At 30.5% G+C, this 26267-nt stretch overlaps 1 protein-coding gene across 1 annotated transcript in view; it reads left to right on the top strand.

The window, feature by feature from the left end:
• The first annotated feature begins 12801 nt into the window (after nt 1-12801).
• The window catches only part of LOC131174529 (UDP-glycosyltransferase 87A1-like), a 49639-nt gene continuing 36173 nt past the window's right edge, over nt 12802-26267 (top strand). The window contains exon 1 of the mRNA XM_058138149.1: nt 12802-13368. Within this exon, the coding sequence (XP_057994132.1) occupies nt 12849-13368 (520 nt within the window). The 5' untranslated portion in view covers nt 12802-12848. The remainder of the gene's footprint in view (nt 13369-26267) is intronic.

Raw genomic sequence — 26267 nt, 5'->3', positions numbered from 1 at the left:
AGAAGATTTAACTAAAAAAGAAAAGAGAAAGGCATTCCTTTAGTTGAGAAGATTTAACTAATTAAAAAGAAAAAGAGAAAGAGGAGTAGGATGTAAAGTACTCAAATATATATTCAGTAAAATTAAAAAGGCTTTATTTTATTAATAAAATAAAGTTTTAAAAAATAAAAATATAATAGATAAATAACCGCAAAATAGAGTAGAATGATCACAACTTTATCGTTAAAACAGTGAATTATATCTTATTATAAATAAAATTATTTTAAAATTATTTTGAATTTATTTCAATAAAAAATAATAATTAAATAATTTAAAGTAATTAAAATAAAATAAAATTTTGAAATCAGAAAAATCATTTGATATATATAAGTATTTTAAAATAAAAAAAGAAAAAAAAGAAAAAAAAAATAACGAGTAACAAAATAAAAAAAATAGGAATCTTAACTTTACTCAAACTACCTTTTATTATTTATAATATTTATAATTATATTTTTTTATTATTTAATTTAATTTTAGAGTTTATATAAATTTAAGATTTTATAATTTAAAATTTAATTATTTATATAATTTTAGAGCTTATATAAATATAAAATTCTTAATTCTACTTATATCTAAATTCTATTTAATTAAATTTTTATTATAATATAATTTAAAATAAAATTTTATAAAAATATTTTCATAATTTATATTATTTAAAAAATAAAAAATATTTTAATTATATGAATAACTTTTTTAATGCATTTTATCTCTATTATAATTATAGTTATTTATGAAAAAATATTTTAATATAGTAATATTTAACTTTACATAAAAGAATAAGAAAAAAATAATTTTTTTCTTAATTGAATATATGAATTCTTTTATTATTTTTTTCAAATTTTCTTTTAATTTATTTTTCTATAAGTTCATTAAAAAAATATTTCATATAAAATAAATGTATATTTTTTAATTATAGATATATTTCTAAAAATCTTAATTATTGATTAATATATAAGTTTATATTTATATATATATATATATATATATATATATATATATATATATATATATATATATATATATATACACACACACGAAACAAGAGTATAAAAAATAATATTTATTTATAAAAAATATTTAAATATAATATGTAATATATAATAAAATTATATGAATCTAGAAATAAAAAAATCAATATTATATAAAATTATATTAAATTAAATTATTTTATTATATATATGAACTCTTAAATATAACTGAAAATATTTAAAATTTTCACACTAATTATATATATTTTATAAAAAATATAAAATATTAAAAATTATAAAATATTAAAAATTAAATTAAATAGTTATTATACTATTATAATAAAAATAATTAATATATTATAATAATATTATATTATATAAAAAATTTTATATAAAAATATTAAATTACAAGTATATGCAATGATACTAAAAACATATAATGCGCATTTTGAAAAAAAAAAAAAAAAAAAAAAAAAAAAAAAAAAACTAGTATATATAAGTTACATTAATTTCACATAATCTATTCTAAAGTAGATTAAATCCTTATGATATATAAAATATTTTACGTCACGACCCAACCTATGGGCCGGACCGGCACTAGTACCTGGGCCAACCTAAAGCCCCCGAAGCCCGTAGTAAGCCTAACTATTCATTAACCCAACTCTAAAGCCTATTTGGGTCCAATTTCAAGAAATCAGCCGAACAGAGTCCGGCCATAAAATGGACCTTTCAACGGGGAGTTTTTAACTCACCCAACCTGTAAACACAATAAATAATCAATTGGAGAGCTCAGCTCACCCTCCACATACCCATATCATCATAAAAATATATGGGAGCTCATCCCCCTCATCCAGTCCATCAAACATGCATGAAATATTAAGTTTACAGGTCCAAAATAACAATTTATATTACAGACCCAAATCAAATAAACATTTCTAACACATGCGGAAATTCTAGAAATTTATAGAATTACACCAACATGAATAAATGACCTGTGAGGGAGAAAGCAGGTTAACCTAAAAAATATCCTCCTGTGGCCTGGAAAAATATTGAACAGGAGTGAGCGTTCGACTCAGAGAGTAAAATAACAATTTTAACCATAATCTCTATAACTATCTAAAACTAATGCACCCTGTGGAGTGAAATGCAGTATCAGCAATAAATTCACATCATAACAGCAAAAAGGTAATTTGGAGCACTTACACACCCAATAATATCAATCATAATATATGGAAGCTGATCCCCTATACAGCTCTCTTAAATCCAACCTGGTGCCAGCAAAGAACTCAAGCCGGACTTTCGCTTAATAAACCAAATCAGGGTCCCAGCGAAGAACTCAAGCCGTGACTACCCCCGAAGGATCGAGTCCCAGCGAAGAACTCAAGCCGTGACTACCCGTCCTATCCATAGTCCACACCACATCACACGCACGCCAACGCACGCACACTGCTCCAAATTATCACAACAACATACATGGCACTTTCACAGTTATGAATGCAACATAAATCATGCCTAGGATTTATCTACATAAATATATGCATATAAGTGATGCATGGGCATGCTTAAACATATAATAATATCGAAATTATAATTAAAATTTATATTTTACTCACAGACTTGACAACGGTCATTGTGGCGGCTGGGCGGAGGAAGAAGGCTATCCTTGCTTACCTGACAATTACATTACAATTATTTAATATAATTGACTCAATACAAATCAAAAAAAGACCAAATACGTCCTAAGTCGTGCCGAAAATCCGGCAGAGTCTCCCCTATACCTAGGACCTACCCAACCTGCAAAAGGGCTCAAAACACACTTCTATATTCGCAACTCATATATCCACAATTCAATCACATCACACAGCCCCTCCTGGGCCTATCAAATCAGTCATCCATCACAATATGTAAAATTTCAATTTAGTCCTTATAATTGATCATTTTTGCAAAAACTACCCAAACAAGCTCTAAAAATTCTAAAACTTTGCCCCGCGGTCCTTAGCAATATTACTAGGCTATTGCAAAAAGAATCATAATTTTCTGAGCTACCAAGAATATTTTATGAATTTTTTATCCTATTTAAGCACTAGAAAATTACGAAAAGTAAGGTTCGGGTTTACCTTTGCCAATTCCAACTTTGGGAACGCACTCGGGATGTCTGACAATGGGGGGGTAGCCAAAACCTCGGTCCAATTCGGAGACTTTTCCGGTAACGGGTCTATCTGACCGGAAATTCATAGACCCAGACAACTATCGAATTTCCGCGAGTTGAGGATACCTACACGAAGCCCACAACACGGGGGTTAGTACATAAATTTTTCGAAATTTTCTAAGCTCATTTAATGCTCGGAAAAACACTGTAAAGTTCTGTGGGACCCACCGTAAAACGGTGTCGGAAAATTTTGAAATTTATATCCCCGCGAAGCTCTCGACGAGTGGAGCGCTCTGGTACTCTCGGTTTTCTCGTGGGGTTCACGGTTTGCGAGAAATCTAGACCGAAAGTCAAAATGGGCTAAAACTTCCTGGGCAAAAATTGGACAAACCGCTTGATGAATTTCGTTGTTCTTGGTGTCTATAGAAAGCTCTCGACGAGTAGATGAGTTTAGACACAAGACCCGGTCCGATTGGTGGCCGGATCGGCCGGATTTTGGCCGGGAAGACGAACGGTCGCGCGCGCAAGGGAGGGGCGTTCGCGCGCGTTTTCCGGCCGTTTGGGGCGGCGGCCGGCCGTGGGGAAGGGGTGGGGCGGCGCGCCGGTGAGCTGGGGTGGCGGGGGAGGTGGCTGGCTGGCGGGCTGGGGCGGGAGGAGAGAGAAAACGGGAGAAAGAGAGAAGGAGGAGGAGACGCGCGCGGGAGAAAAAGAAGAAGAAGAGGGAGCCAGTCCGATTCGACCGGTCCAATCCAGTCCGGTTCGATTCGGCCGGTTCGATTCAGAATACAAAATTTTGAATTTTTACTCTGCCTCGGGATTAAAAACGAGGTCCAAAAATTTTAAAAAAATTTCAGAAAACTCAGAAAAATTCGTAGACTCCAAATACATTTTTAGTTTTGCCGCGTGGTCTTTAAATAAATTTTTAAAAATCATCAAAGTTTATATTTTCGAAAAATCGAACCCGATTTTTAAATCCAAAAAATCTCAAATAATTTCTTAAAATTTAATAAAATTAAAATATCAATAATACTCATAAAATAATAAAATTTAAAATTTTGGGGTGTTACATTCTTCCCCCCTTACAGAAAATTTGTTCTCAAATTTTACACAAGGCAGAATAAAGTACAAGATTACACATTGAACAGATAAGGGTACTTGCTACGCATGTCCCGTTCTGACTCCCAGGTGCACTCTTCCACTGACCAACTCCTCCACAAAACCTTAACCATAGGGATCTGTTTTGATCTTAGCTGTCTCACTTGATAGTCCACTATGGCTACAGGTTGCTCCTCAAATGTCAAATTCTCTTTTAGCTCTATTACATCTGGCTGTAGTACATGATAAGGATCTGGAATGTATTTCCTGAGCATGGAGATGTGAAATACGGGATGAACGTGAGAAAGGTTGGGTGGTAGCTCCAACCGGTAGGCAACTGCTCCAACTCTATCAGTAACCTCAAAAGGTCTAATATACCGAGGTGCCAACTTGCCCTTCTTTCCAAATCTCATCACTCCCTTCATCGGAGAAACCTTCAGGAATACATAGTCGCCTACTGCAAACTCCACATCCCTCCGTCTAGGGTCTGCATAACTCTTCTACCTACTGAAAGCTGTTTTCAATCGTTTCTTGATTAAAGGAACTACCTCTGAAGTGTACTGCACTAGGTCTACATCATGCACCTTCACTTCTCCCATTTTCGTCCAACACAGAGGAGACCTACACTTTCTTCCATATAGTGCCTCATAGGGTGCCATCCCTATGCTGGAATGATAACTGTTGTTGTAAGCAAACTCCACCAAAGCTAGCTGATCATCCCATTGACCTCCAAAATCCAAAACACTCATGCGAAGCATGTCTTCCAGTGTTTGGATTGTCCTTTCGGACTGTCCGTCTGTCTAAGGGTGGAAAGCCGTACTAAAGTTCAACTGTGTGCCAAGTGCCTCCTGCAACTTTCTCCAAAACCGAGAAGTGAACTGGGGCCCTCTGTCAGATATTATGGAAGCCGGAACTCCATGCAATCTGACTATTTCTCGAATATAGAGTAGGGCGTACTGTGCCACAGAATATGTAGTCTTCACAGGCAAGAAGTGAGCTGATTTGGTTAGACGATCTACAATTACCCATATCGAATCATATCCTCGCGTGGTACGAGGCAACCCAGTCACAAAATCCATAGTGATCATTTTCCACTTCCATTCTGGGATAGGGAGCTCTTGCAGCTTCCCTGACGGTCTCTGGTGTTCAAACTTCACCTTCTGACAAGTCAAGCACTTGGACACGAAGTCTGCTATGTCTCTCTTCATGCCATTCCACCAATAGCTATCCTTCACATCATGGTACATCTTGGTGGAGCCTGGGTGGACATTGTACAGTGTATAGTGTGCCTCTTGCATGATTTCATTTCTGAGATTGTCCACATCGGGCACACATATCCTAGAACCTTGCATAAGGGCGCCATCATTGGCAAACCCGAACTCACCACCTTCACCTTGCTGTACTTTTTCTATGATTTTCATCAATTGTTGGTCTCTGTGCTGGGAAACTCTAACTCTGTCTCGCAAGTCTGGCCTCACTGAAAAATGAGCCAATAATACCCCCTCATCTGAAAGATCTAGGATTAAACCTTGATCCATCAACTCATGTATTGCCTGAATCAACGGTCTCTTCTCTACTGAAATGTGCGCCAAACTGCCAGAAGATTTTCTGCTCAAAGCATCTGCTACCACATTGGCCTTCCCAGGGTGGTACTGGATGGTGCAATCATAGTCTTTCAGAAGCTCCATCCATCTCCTCTGTCTCAAGTTTAAGTCCCTCTGTTGGAAGATGTACTTCAAACTCTTGTGGTCGGTGTATATCTCGCACACTTCACCATATAGGTAGTGTCTCCAGATTTTTAGTGCAAAGACTACAGTCGCCATTTCCAAATCATGGGTGGGGTAATTCTGCTCATGCCTCTTCAGCTGCTTTGAAGCATAAGCCACTACTTTTCCATTCTACATCAAAACACACCCTAGGCCAACTCTGGAGGCATCACAGTACACGGTGTATCCTTCACCACTCATAGGTAGTGTCAACACAGGGGCGGTGGTTAGACACTCCTTAAGCTTCTGGAAGCTCTTCTCACAGTCATCTGTCCAAATGAATGGAACATTCTTCCGAGTTAACTTAGTTAAGGGAGCTGCTATCCTGGAAAAATCTTGCACAAAACGCCTATAGTAGCCAGCTAGGCCCAGAAAACTTCGCACCTTAGTGACGGTTGTAGGCCTAAGCCAATCAGTTACAGCTTCAATTTTCTTGGGATCCACTTGAATACCTTCCCTAGAAACCACGTGTCCCAAGAATGAGATGCTTTCTAGCCAAAATTCACATTTTGAAAATTTGGCATATAGCCGGTGCTCCCTCAAAGTCTGCAACACCATTCTCAAGTGCCACACGTGTTCTTCCTCGGTCCGAGAGTATACCAAAATGTCATCTATGAATACAATGACAAAACGGTCCAAAAATGACTTGAACACTTGGTTCATCAAGTCCATGAAGGCTGCTGGTGCATTAGTGAGTCCAAAAGACATCACCAAGAACTCATAATGACCATATCTTGTCCTGAATGCTGTTTTGGACATGTCCTCATTCCTGATTCTCAACTGATGGTAGCCTGATTGCAGGTCTATCTTGGAAAAGAATCTAGCCCCTCGGAGATGATTGAACAGATCGTCGATCCGAGGAAGTGGATACTTGTTCTTCACAGTCACCTTGTTCAGCTGTCTATAGTCAATGCACAACCTCAATGACCCATCTTTCTTTCTCACAAATAGAACAGGAGCACCCCAGGGTGAAATGCTCGGATGTATGAAACCTTTGTCTAACAGCTCCTGTAGTTGCTCCTTTAACTCTTTCAATTCTACTGGGGCCATCCTGTAAGGTGGCATTGATATGGGGTTTGTACCCGGAATAACATCAATGCAGAACTCTATTCCCGTTTCTGATGGCAACCCTGGAAGCTCTTCAAGGAAGACATCCATGAATTCTCTGACAACAGGAACATTTTCCATGTTGACACCTTCGACAGATGTATCTCTCACCAATGCCAAATACCCTTAGCATCCACGCCTCAACATTTGTTTAGCACTAATTGCTGACACCAAGTTATATGGAGCCACGCTCCTGTCACCATCAAAGCTAAACTCTTTCACACTGGGTATGTGGAAATACATCTTTTTGTTCCTGCAGTCTAAAGTGGCATAATGAGTTGCCAACCAATCCATCCCCAAGATTACATCGAAATCCATTACTGGTAGAGGAACTAAGTCTGCTGGGAGAATCTTTCCATCCACTACTACTGGGCTACCCAGAAAAACCATATCTACATCTATGTTGTCACTAAGTGGGGTAGCTACCGACAAAGGGCATTCTAAAGTTGTAGAGTTTCTACCCAATCTCATGGCAAACACAGGGAAGACAAATGAGTGCATAGCACCCGGATCTATCAAAACACGAGCCTCATAGGAACAGACTAGTAGAATACCTGCCACAACTGCATTGGAAGCCTGAGCATCCTGGTGGGTCAGGGTGAAAACCTGAGCTTGACCCCTACCCTGAGTGGCAGAACCCTGATACTGACTTCTACCTCCTGATCTGCCTCCAAATCCATGTCCCCCTTGTCCTCGGCCCTGTTGGCCACAATCGATCACTGCCATGCCGAAGCACCCGGATATAACTGACGAGGAACATTTGCAACAGAACCCTGTGATCCCATCTGTGGCTCACTGAACACGGGGCATTCCCTAGCAAAGTGACCTGGTTGTCCACACCTGAAGCATACTCCTGAACCCATCATACAAGATCCTGAATGTCCTCTTCCACACTGTGCATAAGGTGCCAAAGAGGATCCTGAACCAGACCCCAAACTGCTGTACCCTGAACTGTGACCACTGCTGGATCCGTACCCTGGTTTGAACCCTCGAGGTTTGTGTCTAAAACCACTCTTCTTGTTCCTACTTCTTCCTCTGTAATTACTCTGGCCACCACTATCTGGAGCACCCATATGGGGAACACCTGAAGAACCCTCTGCTCTGTTTTTCTTTGCCCTTCCGCTGTCATCCACAGCATAGCTAATCTCTATCTGTCTGGCTCGATCCACTGCCACATCAAAAGACTGATCAGACATCATGGCCAGGTTTGCATACCTCCTGTCCAGCCCCTTTAGGAATCTCTTCACCTTCATAGTTTCTGTAGATACTACTGTAGGGGCATACCTGCTCAATTCCAGAAATTCTGTAGCATACTCATCTACAGACCTGCCATTCTGTCTTAAGGCCTCAAAGGCCCACTGCCTTTGATCCCTGAAGCTTTCTGGCACAAACCGATTGATGAACAGTTTCACAAACTGAGTCCACGACAAACCCTCCATCCGAGGTAATATGTAGTCATTCATCCATTGTCTAGGCATAGGCCCCATGACATGTTGCATATACTCTATTAGTCTTCTATCAGTCAACTGCAATTCTGTTCCTGCTTGTCTGTAGGAATCCAAAAATCGATATGCATCATCCGACCCATCATAAGTTCCAGGCACCAACTTCTTGAAATTAATTATCTGTTTGTAAGGTTCCCCTCTTGGTGCGGTGGACTGCTGCTGCTGTGGAGGGTGGACCATATATTGTGCCATCATGTCGATGATTCTTTGCAACCCAGCTAGAGTAGCTGCCATGGGGTCCATGGGACCCTATGCCATGAAAGATCGATCTGAATCGCTGGCACCGCTTTCTACTTGAGCGGCTCTAGCCTCCTACCCGCCTCCTCGGGCAAGGCGCCTCATCTGTCTTGACATCTCGTCGAGCACATCTGTTACAGTGCGATGGCAGCCCTCCTGCTTCTACGCATTTTCCTGAAATTCAGCAGCATTAGCCCACAAAATTCAAAATTACTCATTACACAGCTCTGTAGACACACAATATATGAAGCAGAAACTAGAAGCAAAGATGACAATGCAAGACGAATGTGGACCCTATTTTTCCGCATGTGACTCCTAGTAGACTTTAGACAAACATTCCCTAAGAATCTGGAGCCTAAGCTCTGATAACACATTTGTCACGACCCAACCTATGGGCCGGATCGGCACTAGGACTTGGGCCAGCCTAAAGCCCCCGAGGCCCGTAGTAAGCCTAACTATTCATTAACCCAACTCTAAAGCCCATTTGGGCCCAATTTCAAGAAATCAACCGGACAAAGTCCGGCCATAAAATGGACCTTTCAACGAGGAGTTTTTTACTCACCCGACCGGTAAACACAATAAATAATCAATTGGGGAGCTCAGCTCACCCTCCACATACCCATATCATCATAAAAATATATGGGAGCTCAGCTCCCTCATCCAGTCCATCAAACATGCATGAAATATTAAGTTTACAGGTCCAAAATAACAATTTATATTACAGACCCAAATCAAATAAACATTTCTAACACATGCGGAAATTCTAGAAATTTATAAAATTACACCAACATGAATAAATGACCTACGAGGGAGAAAGCAGGTTAACCTCAAAAATATCCTCCTGTGGCCTGGAAAAATATTGAACAGGAGTGAGCGTTCGACTCAGAGAGTAAAATATCAATTTTAACCATAATCTCTATAACTATCTAAAACTAATGCACCCTGTGGAGTGAAATACAGCATCCGCAATAAATTCACATCATAACAGCAAAAAGGTAATTTGGAGCATTCACACACTCAATAATATCAATCATAATATATGGGAGCTGATCCCCTATACAGCTCTCTTAAATCCAACCTGGTGCAGCGAAGAACTCAAGCCGGACTTTCGCTTAATAAACCAAATCGGGGTCCCAGCGAAGAACTCAAGCCGTGACTACCCCCAAAGGATCGGGTCCCAGCGAAGAACTCAAGCCGTGACTACCCGTCCTATCCATAGTCCACACCACATCACATGCACGCCAACGCACGCACACTGCTCCAAATTACCACAACAACATACATGGCACTTTCACAGTTATGAATGCAACATAAATCATGCCTAGGATTTATCTACATAGATATATGCATATAAGTGATGCATGGGCATGCTTAAACATATAATAATATCGAAATTACAATTAAAATTAATATTTTACTCATAGACTTGACAACGGTCACTGTGGCGGCTGGGCGGAGGAAGAAGGCTATCCCGGCTTACCTGACAATTACATTGCAATTATTTAATATAATTGACTCAATACAAATCAAAAAAAGACCAAATACGTCCTAAGTCGTGCCGAAAATCCGGCAGAGTCTCCCCTATACCTAGGACCTACCCAACCTGCAAAAGGGCTCAAAACACACTTCTATATTCGCAACTCATATATCCACAATTCAATCACATCACACAGCCCCTCCTGGGCCCATCAAATCAGTCATCCATCACAATATGTAAAATTTCAATTTAGTCCTTATAATTGATAATTTTTACAAAAACTACCCAAATAAGCTCTAAAAATTCTAAAACTTTGCCCCGCGGTCCTTAGCAATATTACTAGGCAATTGCAAAAAGAATCATAATTTTCTGAGCTACCAAGAATATTTTATGAATTTTTTATCCTATTTAAGCACTAGAAAATTACGAAAAGCAAGGTTCGGGTTTACCTTTGCCAATTCCGACTTCTGGAACGCGCTCGGGATGTCTGACAATGGGGGGGTAGCCAAAATCTCAGTCCAATTCAGAGACTTTTCCGGTAACGGGTCTGTCTGGCCGAAAATTCACAAACCCGGACAACTGTCAAATTTCCCCGAATTGAGGATACCTACACGAAGCCCACAACACTGGGGTTAGTACATAAATTTTTCGGAATTTTCTAAGCTCATTTAATGCTCGAAAAAACACTGCGAAGTTCTGTGGGACCCACCGTAAAACGGTGTCGGAAAATTTTGAAATTTATATCCTCTCGAAGCTCTGGACGAGTGGAGCGCTCTGGTACTCTCGGTTTTCTCGTGGGGTTCACGGTTTGCGAGAAATATAGCCCGAAGGTCAAAATAGGCTAAAACTTCCTAGGCAAAAATTGGACAAACCGCTCAATGGATTTCGGTGTTCTTGGTGTCTATGGAAAGCTCTCGACGAGTAGATGAGTTTAGACACAAGACCCAGTCCGATTGGTGGCCGGATCGGCCGGATTTTGGCCGGGAAGACGAACGATCGCGCGCGCAAGGGAGGGGCGTTCGTGCTCGTTTTCCGACCGTTTGGGGCGGCGGCCGGCCATGGGGAAGGGGTGGGGCGCGGTGAGTCGGGTGGCGGGAGGTGGTCGCTTACTGGTCATGGAGGAGAGAGAAAACTGGAGAAAGAGAGAAGAAGGAGGAGACGCGCGCGGGAGAAAAAGAAGAAGAAGAGGGAGTCGGTTCGATTCGACCGGTCCGATCCGGTCCGGTTCGATTCGGCCGGTTCGATTCGGAATACAAAATTTTGAATTTTTACTCTGCATCGGGACCGAAAACGAGGTCCAAAAATTTCGAAAAAATTCCAGAAAACTCAGAAAAATTCGTAAACTCTAAATATATTTTTAGTTTTGCCACGTGGTCTTTAAATAAATTTTTAAAAATCATCAAAATTTATATTTTCGAAATATCGAACCCAATTTTTAAAATCTGAAAAATCTCAAATAATTTCTTAAAATTTAGTAAAATTAAAATATCAATAATACTCATAAAATAATAAAATTTAAAATTTTGGAGTGTTACATTTTATTTATTTTACATTTTTAGAGTCAAGATATCTTATTAGAAAAAAACTAAATTAATGCCTGTAAAATTAGAAAAAGGAAAGGTTTTGTGATTAAAGAAAAAATGAAAACGTGAAAAGGAAACTCATTAGTAAAGTACAGCGCACCAGGTAAATTATATAAAAAATATATCAATTTAAAGGTATATAATAATAATAAAATATTTAAATATTAATATAAAATATAAAATTTTTTAATTTTAATTTGAATAATATAAAAACTCTTATGTTATTTAGTAATCGATTTTAAAATTATTTATGTTGATATATTACATATTAAATTAAAAATATATATATTTTTTCATAGATTATAGTTTTAGATAAATAAATTCTAAATTATAAATGTTACACTGTATAACTTAGATCATTAAAATTATAAATAGAAATTTATTTTTCTCGTTAGTATTAGATTAATAAAAAAAATAATTTTTTAATTTAATAAGTAGTATAACTTAGAAATTAGTTATAGAAGGCCATAACAAGATTTTATATTTATTGGTGGGCCTGAATATAATTTATCTATCGGTGGACCGTGCAGTTGAATGAGCATTTGGCATATTCTATAATTAAAATAGAAAAAATAAATAAATAAAGGGATAAGAATACTAAAAGTTTGCTGCTCTCCTTTGGCATATGGTAATAATTACAAGCCGATGATAATAATCCCGATGTGGCGATTTCAATCTTTTTCTCTGTTTTAAATATTGGCAGATGAGTTGGGCCACATAAACTTTTATGTTTTGCAACAAAATACTTGTCAGCTTTTGATGCGTTCACCGATATATTCCCACTGCGACTTGTCGGTTTCAAATCAGTGACTCTCTCCTAACAAATTCTACATATTCAGTGACGTACACGGCATCCCCTTGCTGCTCATTACAAATTTATTGTTGACCATCTGCTTCCTTTTTTGTTAGTTGAAGTTCCACTATGCAAAAGGCAGACATGGAAAACATGAAAGTGAAACCTATTAGCTCAGTCGGCACCACCTGCCATGTGGTGGCGATGCCTTATCCTGGTAGAGGTCATATAAATCCCATGATCAATCTCTGCAAGCTTATGTCGTTTAAGTATCCTCATATTGTCGTTTCGTTGGTGGTTACCGAAGAGTGGCAGAGCTTCCTTTGCTCCTATATCTTTCCAAGTAACATTCGCTTGAATACGATCCCTAATGTCATACCCTCGGAGCTTGTTCGTGCTAAGGATTTTCCAGCTTTCCTGGAAGCAGTTGCAACAAAGATGGAAGCTCCGTTTGAGCAATTTCTCGATCGGCTTGATTTGCCCGTGAATGCTATTATAGCCGATACTTACTTGGATTGGGTGATCGCAGTTGGAAATCGGAGGAATATTCCGGTTGCTTCTCTTTGGACAATGTCAGCTACTGTATTATCTATCTTCCATCATTTTGATCTCCTTGTCCAAAATGGGCATTTTCCGATCATGTTATCAGGTATGTGCAATCACTGGCTTATTTAGTTTATCAAATTTTTAACTTAACGATCCAATAAATTGGGAGAGATTCTTCAAAAAAAAAAAAAAAAAAAAAAAAAAAAAAAAAAAGAAGAGAGATTGATGGTGAGTTCAAGTAGCAAATCACCCCAAAAGTTAATTTTATCAGTAATTAGCTCTTTTATATATATATATATATATATATATATATATATATATATATATATATATATATATATATATATATATGAATGCGAAAGCATTTACTCTCTCTAAATTACCTTTCCTAATTAAAATTAATTATAATTATATTTTTATTATTTAAGTTAATTTTAAAATTTATATAAATTTAAAATTTTTAATTTTAAAATTAATATAAATTTAAAATTCATTAACATACTTATATTTAATTTTAATTGAATATATAATTTTATATAAAGTATTAATTAAAATAAGAAATCATGAAATAAAAGTAAAAAATATTATTAATCTATTTATTATTTATAAAAATAAAAAATATTTATGGCGATAGATAAATAATTTGTCTCCAATAATACATACTAAAATAATAATATATAATTAATCATGTAAATTTATTACTAATATTATTTAGTGACAAAAAGATACGTCGCTAATAATATTAACAAAGTGTCTTTAAATATTATCGTTACTAATCTTTTAACAACAATAAATATGTTGCTAAATCCTTCATATGCCAATTTTATACCATACTATATTGTTAAAAATAACTTTCAGAGCGACGTAATATTTATTACTAAATATCAAATAATTTCATGTTTAATATTATAATAACTAATATAAATTAAATTATTAATATTATTTTAATAATAATTCTACGTATACTAAAAAATATATTATAGTTCTTAATATAATAATTTTATAATTATAATCATATAAGTATTATTAATTTATTAAAAATTATTTAATTTATTACCGGAAAGAGGCGGAAAGAGGGATTAATTGGAGGAACAACAGTATCCTTTTCATTGTTGTAAAATTAGCATAATATTCATATTATATATGAATAATTTACGATTTTTATTTTTAATTTAATTTTTTATTATATTTTAAATAAGATAAATTATTACTATTAAATTAATTTTTAACTGAAATTTCTCTCTTATTTAATTTAATTTGATTAAATTTTTATCTATTATAATAATAAATTTTTAATTAATTTATGATATAATTAGTTAAAATATTTATTTAATTATATATATATATATATATATATATATATATATATATATATATATATATATATATATATCAATAATAGTTTCTATAATTACTTTGTTTAAAATGTAATAAAATTACTTTATTCAAAAAACAATTTAAATTTCATAAAATTTTTATATTTTATCTCATAATTTTTGTAAATTGATATTTTTTTTAAGATTATAGAAAATATATTAGATTAATGAGAAAATAATGTTATTTAAAAAAATATATAAATATAATATTTTTTTATTAATATAATAAAAAAATATATTAAAATACTAATAATGAATTGAATTATTTAATTTTAATAATAATAAAAATATGTAACATTATTATTAATTAAAAACAATATTATTATATTATTTTTAAAAATTTTTATAAAGTGTAAAATTTTTTATTAATCTGATATATATTTTTTATAAAATAATTCTTTCACAAAATAATTATCATTTTGTATAAATTTATAATACAAGATAAATACATTTCACAAAAATTAAAGTTTTAAAATATTATTATTTTTTATTAATATAATAAATATTAAATATGCATACTATTTTTAAAAAGATAGATCCCATAATTTTGATATTATAATTTTAATATTTTTTAAATTATTTTTATTTGTAACTAAAATTTCAATATAGTCATGTTTATAATCTGTCTTTGAAATTCTACTTTTATACAAAAATATAGTTAAAAATAATTTATACATAAAAATTTAGACATTTAATTAAAATTTAAAAATAATTCTATTGAAAATTAAAGATAATAAAATATGAATAAACAAAATATTAGTTATAATTACATTCGAAATAAAATATTAATAAGTTTAAGAAATTTATAAAAAGAATTAGTAATTAAATAAATATTAATTAAATATCTTTAAATAAATAAATTTTAAGAATGATAACTAATAATTTTTTAAAGAAATAATAAATAAATAAAATAAATAAATAAAAAGATTTGAGAGCACTTAGGTGAAATGAAAATACTTGGTGATAGGAGAGCAGTTGATATGTATCATATGATACACTATATATAGACAAATAAATAAAAATTATTTAAAAAAATTAAATTTATAATTAAATATTATTTAATTAAAAAAAGTAACAAAATAATTAAATTTAATTTTTATAACAGTAAATATTTCACATTTATTTAGCCATTTCAATTTAATGGTCATAAATCGGTTATAATCATAATAATAATAAGTATTAAATACTATTAGGAAAGCGAAATAAAAAGAATATTAAATTATTAATATAAAGAATAATACATATTAATTATAAATAAGCAAAATCTTTATATTTTATTTTTTATAATTTTTTATATAGACTACACTTTTTCTCTCTCAAAATTTTTAACAAAAATTTCACAAAAAAAAAAATAGAAAATATAACAATATAATAAAATTTTTTTATTAAAGATATGAAATAATTTAAAGTTGATTATATTATATGATAGTTGATTATGAAATTATAATTTAATTATTAATTTTATTTAAATTAATAATCATCAGTGATCTTTTATTATTGTTATTGTTATTGTTATCGTTATCGTTATCATTATCGTTGTTTTTTAAATTATTATTTATTTTAAATCATTATTATTATTAAGAGTGACATTTGGTAAATAATATTTTTGTGTAAATAAATTTATAAAAAAAAATAATATAAATAATTTTTAAATATTACATTTAATCACAAAAGTCTTAATTTTTAAAAATAAATTTTAAATAAAATAATAATTTAAATCATAAATATTAATATAATATTATGAACACTAATGATAATTAAAAAAAATTAAATAATAATTAGTATAAAAGAGTATAAAAAAGAATTATTAATGAAAAGTGATACGTAATAAGCCCTTTGAAAAAACTGCCTCATGGCATTCTCTTGGAAATGTCTTCCTAGTTTATATATATATATATATATACTCAACTCAACTAAGCCTTTATCCCAAAAATTTGGGGTCGGCTATATGGATTTGCTTTTTCCACTCTGAACAATTTTGGGTTAAATCCTCAGAAATGTGTAATACTTCTAAGTCATGTTGTACTACTCTCCTCCAAGTCAATTTAGGTCTACCTCTTTTTTTCTTTCTATCCTCTAACCTAATGTGCTCTACTTGTCTAACTGGAGCCTCCGTATGTCTACGCTTCACATGACCAAACCACCTTAATCTCCCTTCTCTCAACTTATCTTCAATTGGCACCACTCCTACCTTTTCTCTAATACTTTCATTATGGACTTTATCTAGTCTAGTATGACCACTCATCCACCTTAACATTGTCATCTCTGCAACTCTTAACTTAGATGCATACGACTTTTTCAGTGCCCAACACTCACTACCATATAACATAGCCGGTCGTATGGCTGTACGGTAAAATTTGCCTTTTAATTTATTGGGAATCTTACGATCATATAAAACTCCCGTGGCACGTCTCCACTTCAACCATCCGGCTTTAATCCTATGATTAACATCCTCCTCACATCCCCCATCTGCTTGAAGGACTGAGCCTAGATATTTAAAGTGATTACTTTGGAACAGTACCACTCCATTCAAACTAACTCCTTCCCTATCACCAGTTTGGCCTTCACTGAACTTGCAATGCATGTATTCTGTCTTCGTTCTACTTAACTTAAAACCCTTTTACTCTAGAGTACTTCTCCAAAGTTCTAGCTTCCTATTGACTCCTTCTCGTGTCTCATCTATCAGAACAATATCATCCGCAAACATCATGCACCAAGGAATACTCTCTTGTATATGTTTTGTTAGTTCATCTAAAACTAATGTAAAAAGGTAAGGGCTTATGGCTGATCCTTGGTGTAATCCAATTGAGATCGAAAAATCTCTTGTGTCCCCTCCCACTGTGCGCACAATAGTAGTTGCTCCTTCATACATATCTTTCAATACTTGTATGTACCTAATAGATACCCTCTTTTGTTCTAACACATTCCATAAGACCTCTTTTGGAACACTATCATAAGCCTTCTCCAAATCAATAAAAACCATGTGTAGATCTTTCTTCACATCTCTATATTTCTCCATCAAGCTTCTAATGAGAAAGATCGCTTCCATAGTTGAACGACCGGGCATGAAACCAAATTGATTGAGAGAGATAGAAGTATCATGACGTAGTCGATGCTCCACAACTCTCTCCCACAACTTCATAGTATGGCTCATGAGTTTAATTCCCCTATAGTTTGAGCAACTCTGTATGTCTCCCTTATTTTTAAAAATAGGTACTAAAATACTCTTCATCCATTCATCAGGCATTTTTTTTGAGTTTAGAATCTTATTAAATAATTTAGTTAACCATGCCACTCCCATATCTGCCAAATACTTCCACACTTCAATTGGTATTTCATCAGGTCCACAGGCTTTACCCACTTTCATTCTCTTAAGTGCTTCCTTTACTTCTAAAGATCTAATCCTTCTAGTATAATTTACATGCTTTTCTATTGTTCTAAAATCTATATTCACGCTATTTCCATTTTGACTATTATTAAAGAGATCATTAAAATAATTTCTCCATCTTTCTTTAATGTCCTCATCTTTCACCAACACTTTTCCTTCTTTATCCTTAATGCACCTAACTTGATTGAGATCTTGACATTTCCTTTCTCTACTCCTTGCTAATCTATAAATATCTTTCTCCCCTTCTTTAGTTCCAAGTTTCTCATATAACTTTTCAAAGGCCTGTGCTCTTGCTTGACTAACTGCCTTTTTTGCCTCTTTCTTTGTTATCTTATACTGTTCATATACCTCATTATTATCATATTTAGGTAATTTCTTATACCATTCCCTTTTTCTCTTCACTGCCTTTTGTACTTCCTCATTCCACCACCATCTCTCTTTTGAGGGTGGTCCATGTCCTTTAGACTTTCCAAGTACTTTTCTAGCTACTTCTCTAATCTTTGATGCCATCTGTATCCACATATCATTGACCTCCATATCTAGCTTCCATACTTCAGACTCAAGAAGCTCATTTTTGAACTTCACTTGCTTTACTCCTTTGAACTCCCACCACTTTGTTCGAGCTACACTATTTCTTCTGACCTTACTTGAATTATTCCTAAACTTGACATCCAAGACCACCAACCTATATTGACTTGTTAAAGCCTCTCCTGGAATGACATTGCAATCCTTGCATAGAGCTCTATTTGTCTTCCTGGTTAAGAGGAAGTCGATTTGGCTTCTATGTTGCCCACTTTTGAAAGTCACTAAATGTGACTCTCTTTTTATAAAGCAGGTATTTGCTAGTATTAGGTCGTATGCCATAGTAAAATCCAGGATGCTTTTTCCCTCCCCATTTCGACTGCCAAAACCAAAACCTCCATGAACATTCTCATAACCTTGCCTATCACTTCCTACATGTCCATTCAAATCTCCACCAATGAAAACATTCTCTTCATTCGGTATGCTTTGCATTAAATCATCCATATCTTCCCAAAACCTTTGTTTACTCTCACTGTCTAGTCCTATTTGTGGGGCATAAACACTAACTATATTTATTGTTTCTCCTTCTAGTAATAGCTTTACTAGTATAATTCTATCTCCTACTCTTTTCACAGCTACTACTGCGTCTTTCAATGTTCTGTCTATGATTATACCCACTCCGTTCTTGTTTCTCTCATTTCCGGTAAACCACAGTTTATACCCTAAATTACCCACTTCCTTACTTTTCTCTCCTACCTATTTAGTCTCCTGAATGCAAGCAATATTCACCCTTCTCCTTTCCAAGGTATCCACAAGCTCTATTAATTTTCCTGTAAGTGATCTAACATTCCAAGTACCAACCCTAATCCTCCTCCTATCCTGCTCCTTCCTAATTGGTCCCCTTCTATGATATCTTCTATTGTTTTTTATGTCTATCTTGTGTTCTGTTCCACTATTTGTTCTACTATCTGTCCTATGGACTAACTTCTTTACCCACACTCGTCTATGATGTGGGAACCCTTGCTCACTTAACACCACACCCGGGCGCCGGCATAGCTCGTCGCTTTCGGTGAACGCCCTACACCCTTGCATATTTATCACTACACCCGGGTTCCGATGTAGAGCGTCGTTAGTAGAGGACGCCCCAACGTTTATATCTTTTGAATCCATATCATAGGGTGTGACGAAATTTTTACGCTGGTTGTCACCTACCCAACCCTCCTCCTTTATCCGGGCTTGGGACCGGCTAAGTGCAAACTACTTAGGCAGAGTTATATATATATTAAAAAATTAACTATTTAATTAACATAATTACAAAAATATTACTAAAAAATTAAATATTTTATTAAATAAAAATTTTGTATTAACTATATATTAAAATTAATTTTTTTTAATTTAATTCAAGTAGATAAACTACATTATTAGCCATAAATTTGCAATAATTTTTTAATTATTTATATTGATAAAAATATAGTTTTAATCAAATTTAAAATTTATTTTTATGTATAAACAAATATTATTTATTCCATTTTCATTGAGAATAAAAATAAATAATTTTATATTCTCAAATTATTGTTCAATATAATAAGTTAAAAAATAATTTTTATTGAAAACTTTAATGAATTTATTATAATTGTATTTCAATTTTGACTAATTTAAGTAAATAGAATAAAACTAACACTAATTTTATAATTTTAATAAAATTAACTGAAATTTTAAATAAAATTTGAAAAGCGTTTAGAATTTTTTTATTAATTAGTCCTATTTTTAAATTAATTTTATTTTTTCATCAATAAAATATTATAATTTATAAATATATTAAAAATTAAAAAATGCTATTCATAAAAAATTATTTAGACTATATTTAGATAACTAATTGTTTAAAATGAAAATAAAATTTAATTTTATATTGAAATATAATAAAAAAAATCATAATATCAAAATTCAATACTTACTCATTTTAAATTTTTATCTATTCATATAAATTTTATATTATTATTTAATAATTAAATGATTAAAAAAATAAAAATTTTTATAATTTTTTTCAATTTTAGCCAAACATTTTAATTTTATCAATTTAATTTCAAACTTTAATATTAGTTTCAATTTTAGTAATTAACCTAATTAGATTATTTAATTGATAAAAACAATTCAAATATTTGTATGCATTATTAATATCAGTTAATCTTTTTATTTTTAAATCAATTTTAGTAGTTATTCTTAAATTGATAAAAAAATTTATTATTTTAATTCATTTATCTATCATTTTAAAAGTTATAATTACATTTATTTTGATTTTATTATTTGTTCATATTTTATTTTTAAATATTTAATTTTCTTTTTTCTTTTTCCTAAAAGATGAAATAAAATAATAGAAAATATGTGAATTAGGAGTATAAGTAGAAGGAAAAATATAAAAAAAATGAAAATTCAGATAATAATGTAAGATATATTATTCATTTATTATTTTTTTTATCAACATGAAGTTTATTAAAATTAATTAAAATATTAATAAAATTAAAAGAAATAATTAAAATTGATAATAAATGAAAAAAATTAAATTATTTTTGTCAATTAATGAGTTAATTATTTTTTATTAAATTTAATATTAAAATTGAAAACATTTGAAAAGGTTTATAATTAAATTGTTATAATTAAAAATTTTTACTAAAATTGATAATTGATAGGTTTTAATTTTTTTAACCTTATTTAATTATATAAATATATGAGTAAGAGTTATATTAAAGAATAAAATTAATATATGATATATAAAAAAAATGCATTTTTAAATTATATAATTTAATTTTTCATCAATACATCTACTATATATACTTTTTTGTTTTAAATAGTTCAATTTTTTTAATTTTTAATTTACATTACATAAAATATATATATGTGTATGTATAAATTAATAAATAATAAAAATTATTAAATTATTAATCTAACTTTTTTACTTAGTGTGTTGTATTCTTTTCTAATAATTAATTAATAAATATAGAAATATGAATAGAAAAATTTATGAAATGATCAAATTATTTTATAATTTTTTACTTTACTATAAGTAATAATTAACATATTAAAATCTTAGCCTTATTAAATCTTATCTCAAAAAATACTTATATAGATAAAAATAAAATATAAAATTATGTAAAGTATTACATGTCAAATAAAAATTAATAATATTGATACGTATTAATATGGTTGTGCATAATTAATTTTATATAATAAAATTAATTAAAAATAGTTAAAAATAAAAAAATCAACATTATAAATTTATTTTATTGTTATATATATAAACTTTTAAATAGTATCATAAAAATTTTTAGATTTTTCACTCAAATTATATATGTTCTATAAAAATTATAAAATGCTAAAAGCTAATCAGTCTTGATAAACTCAATAATTCATTATTGAAGAAATTTAACACAAAAATATATGAGCCAATAAAATATAAATAGTTAAATTTATATATTTAGAGAACATTTACTATTATAAACTTATATTATAATTTCATTAATATACTTTCATTTTCATTTATTTAATCTAAAAATGATAAATGCACATATAACCTATATGTTATGAAAAACAAAGAATTATGTATTATCAAATAATAATCAATATATTATAATAATATTAGATTATTTAAAAAAATATGTAAAAATATTAAATAATGGATACATACAATGAGTGTAGAAAAACATGCAACGCATGTTAAAAAAAAAAAACTAGTTATATATAAATGTGGGAAGGGAGAACATTAGTTTTGCCAAAAATACCATTTATTTTCAAATTAATTATAATTATATTTTTATTATTTAAATTAATTTTAATGTTTGTATAAATTTAATATTCTTAGTCTTACTTATACTTAACTTCAATTAAATATAAAATTTTATTATAAGAAGTAATTAATTAAAATAGGAAATTAATAAGTGAAAATAAAAAATATAATTAATATGTAATCTATATCTATTTATAATATATAAATTATGTTATTTAAAATATATAAATTTATGTTATTTACAAAAATTATTAATATAAATTAAAATTTTAATTCTAATTTTATTATAACTTGGAATTAGGATTTTAACATGACTAGGATTATATAAATATAATTTAATTACAAAAAGAAAACTATAGTTTCATTTATTTAATTTAGAAAAATACATAATTAGTTATTTACCAAAAGCTATCGCATGTTACAACAAGTTTAATTATTTATATATTAATAATTAATAATCTAATTAGAATATTGCATTACCTTTTTCTGAATTTTAAAATTATATTAAAAGATTATAAATAGTGAAATTAATAAAATTTTAGTAAATTTTCCAATAAGGAATATAATAGGAGCTAAAAACGTAAAAGCCACTTTTTTTAGCTAATTCATGAAATTTATGTTTTATTAATTTAAATAAAATTAATACTCTAAAATTGTAGAATAATGATGAAATCTACACAAAAAATTACAAATTTATTTAATTATCAATACAAGCGAAACAATATAATTTATGTATTTAATAATCGTGAATGTATCATATTAATATATAATATATGTGAAACTCAAATTTGATTATTTGATTTTGATTATCAACTTGCTATTGTATGAATAGCATTGTTTCACTTATTTTTATTATATGTCATCACTATATGAACATATATTTTAATAAAGTTACAATAAAATGTATAGTTAAATTAATTATACTAAATATATTAATATGCATGAAAAGTAATTTAGATTAATACTCACACAATATATAATTGTCAAAAAAATAAAACTATCATATTCAAAAAAATTTTGTTTTAAAATTTTATTGCAAATATGGAAAATACTTCTAACAATAATAAAATAATAGATAGGAAAACACTTTAAATATTTACATATTACATTGCATTAAAAAATTTCATATTAATTATTAAAAATTTTAATATTTTAAGTTAAATAATTAAATTATTATTTAATTCTTATATATATAAATAACATAATTACATGTTATAAACTATTTGATGCACGTGCAAGCTTACGTGTTTCAAATGCTAGTATATAAAAATATGCGAATGAGGGGATGAACTTTAAATGGACAAAAATATTCTTATATATTTAATATAATTATGTTATTTAATTGCTATAAAAATATCAAGTAATTAATTAATATAGAATTGAATAAAATTTAGAAATACTAATATAATAGAAAGTCTATATCCTAATATTACAAATATGTTATTTGTATAAATAAAATATAATTTTATTATTAAGAACATTAATCTAATAAGAACTATATATATTGATATTACGAAATTAGATTATTAATGAAAAACTAAACAAAGATTAAAAATTTAATAAAATTTAACTTTAATTAAATATAAAATTTTATAAGAAGTAGTTAGCTAAAATAAGAAATAAAAAAATAAAAAAATAATTAGTCTATATATTTATAATATATATAAATGTAAAAATGAGAGGGGTAAACTTCTGAACGGATAAAAATACCCTTAATTTTTGTATTATTTACAATATTAAAATTTTTAACATAATAAAAGTAATCAAGTTAAAAAAATTAAAAAAACTAAAAAAACACATTACTAAATGTTAAAAAATATGAAATTCTAATATAAATAGTTTTCTAATTTAATTATTATATAAAAATATTTTAACAAAAAAAAAGTAAATTCGCCTAAATTTTTAATTTCCGATTAATGTATTAGACTAGAGAGAAAAACCAACATTAAAATAATATGAAATTCTATTACAAATAGTATTCTAATTTAATTATAATATAAAATTATTTTAATAAAAATATTAAATAATCTTAAATTTTTATTCGTGATCAAACTATTTGTTGTGAAAATCACATCCACACAAATTAAATAACAAAAAATTTAACATATTTCAACATAAATCTACTCAACCAACAAATCCACTATAAAGGAAAAATAATTACAATTACTAATTATTTTTCTCACACTTACAAGTTACTCAAACAAAACTTATGGAATTTGATACACCTCTCTATTTTTGTGAGCTCTCTATAATATAATATAATGGCCAACTTATTCATATATATAGGCCACTAAAACTTAATCTTTTTGGAACTCTAATTATTAAATTTCATAATTTAAATTCTACTAAACTTCCTATTTTATATAATTTTCTAATTCTAATTTTAACTCTTAATTCTAATTGAACTTGAACTCTAACAATCTTCATGTCCAAATCAAATATAGTTAGTTTTCATAACTTCTGCAAAAATTAATTTTCTCTTGGGTACTTCCTTACACTGTTAATTGTTAATGTTGCCTCTTATCTCAACTTGTATTTTTCTAATTAATGTGCTTCCTTCCAATTTGTAGAGATTCTTTGCACTAATCTTCTTACCCTTCATGATGATAAGAGCACCTCGGCTAACTCTCATGACTCCACCATGAATTGAACACCCATAAGCAAAAAAATCCAACTTACCCAAGGAAATTAAGTTTCTTTTGATTTTAGGAACACACCTCACTTCATCTAATAATTTCACACAAACACCAAGTAACTTGATCTTCACTCTTCCAACACCTTCAACCTCCATCTTATTCCAATTGGCTAACTTCACATTTTTCTCCTTTCTTTTCTTCAATCACATCAAACTAGTCCTTCTTTGAGCATATATGGAATGGCCAAGCAAAATCTATTAACCACTCATCTTGTAATAAATCTTTTGCCTTTTCCTTATCATCATCCATATTCAAACATTCACTGTCAATACCAGTTCTTTCTTTTTCCTTTTCATGACTCTTCTTGAATTGTTTAAACTTTATAAGATCTTTTTTTATCTTCTTACAATGGTATCGAATGCGATCCTTATCATAACAGTAGTAACATTCTCTGTCTTCAAAGTTTACCAGTGGTCTTGAGCTTGATCTACTATTCCTTCTTCAATTATTTTCATGTGGATTGCTTCTAACTAAAACTAGCGACAAAAACTCCACCTTCATTGCCACTACTTGTCTTCTTGAACTTTTCTTCATCCAAAATAATTGCGGCAACCTTCTCTACCTTCAAAGTCTTTTTCTTAACTGTTAGAGCTATCTCCAAGCTTTTATAAGAATGTGGGAGAGAGGTTAAAAGCAAGAGGGCTTTATCTTCTTTATCTACCTTCACACCAACACTAGTCAATTGGGTAATTAATTTATTAAAAACATTAATGTGATCTCTTACATGAGTAACTTTATTAATTCTGAGTTGGTATAACTCTTCCTTCAATTATAAGCAATTTATGAGTGACTTTGACATGTACAAACTCTCCAATTTCTTCCATAAAACAATCGGTGAAGTCTCCTTTAAGACATTATACTTCACATCATGGGCTAACATCAATCCAATTGTACTCACTACCCTTTGTTGAAGCTCCTCCCAATCATCATCTTTCATGATTGGTGGTTGCTTCTCATTCAATATTTTCATTAATCCTTGTTGCATAAGGACATCCTTCATAGTGCTTTTATCACAGACTGAAATTATTTTTTCCATCAAGTAGCTTCACCTCAAATTTTGTGTTCACTATCTTTGACATCTCAAACTATGGCTATGATACCAATTGTTGTGAAAATTACACTACACAAATTAAGAAATACAAAATTTAATATGTTTCGATAGAAGTCTACTCCACCAACGAATCTACTATAAAGGAAAAATAATTACAACCACTAATTATTTTTTTCATCTTTACAAGT

This window comes from Hevea brasiliensis, chromosome 16 (genome assembly GCF_030052815.1).
Source record: "Hevea brasiliensis isolate MT/VB/25A 57/8 chromosome 16, ASM3005281v1, whole genome shotgun sequence".
NCBI classification, from domain to species: domain Eukaryota; kingdom Viridiplantae; phylum Streptophyta; class Magnoliopsida; order Malpighiales; family Euphorbiaceae; genus Hevea; species Hevea brasiliensis.
This window is presented reverse-complemented; position numbering and strand designations above follow the sequence as displayed.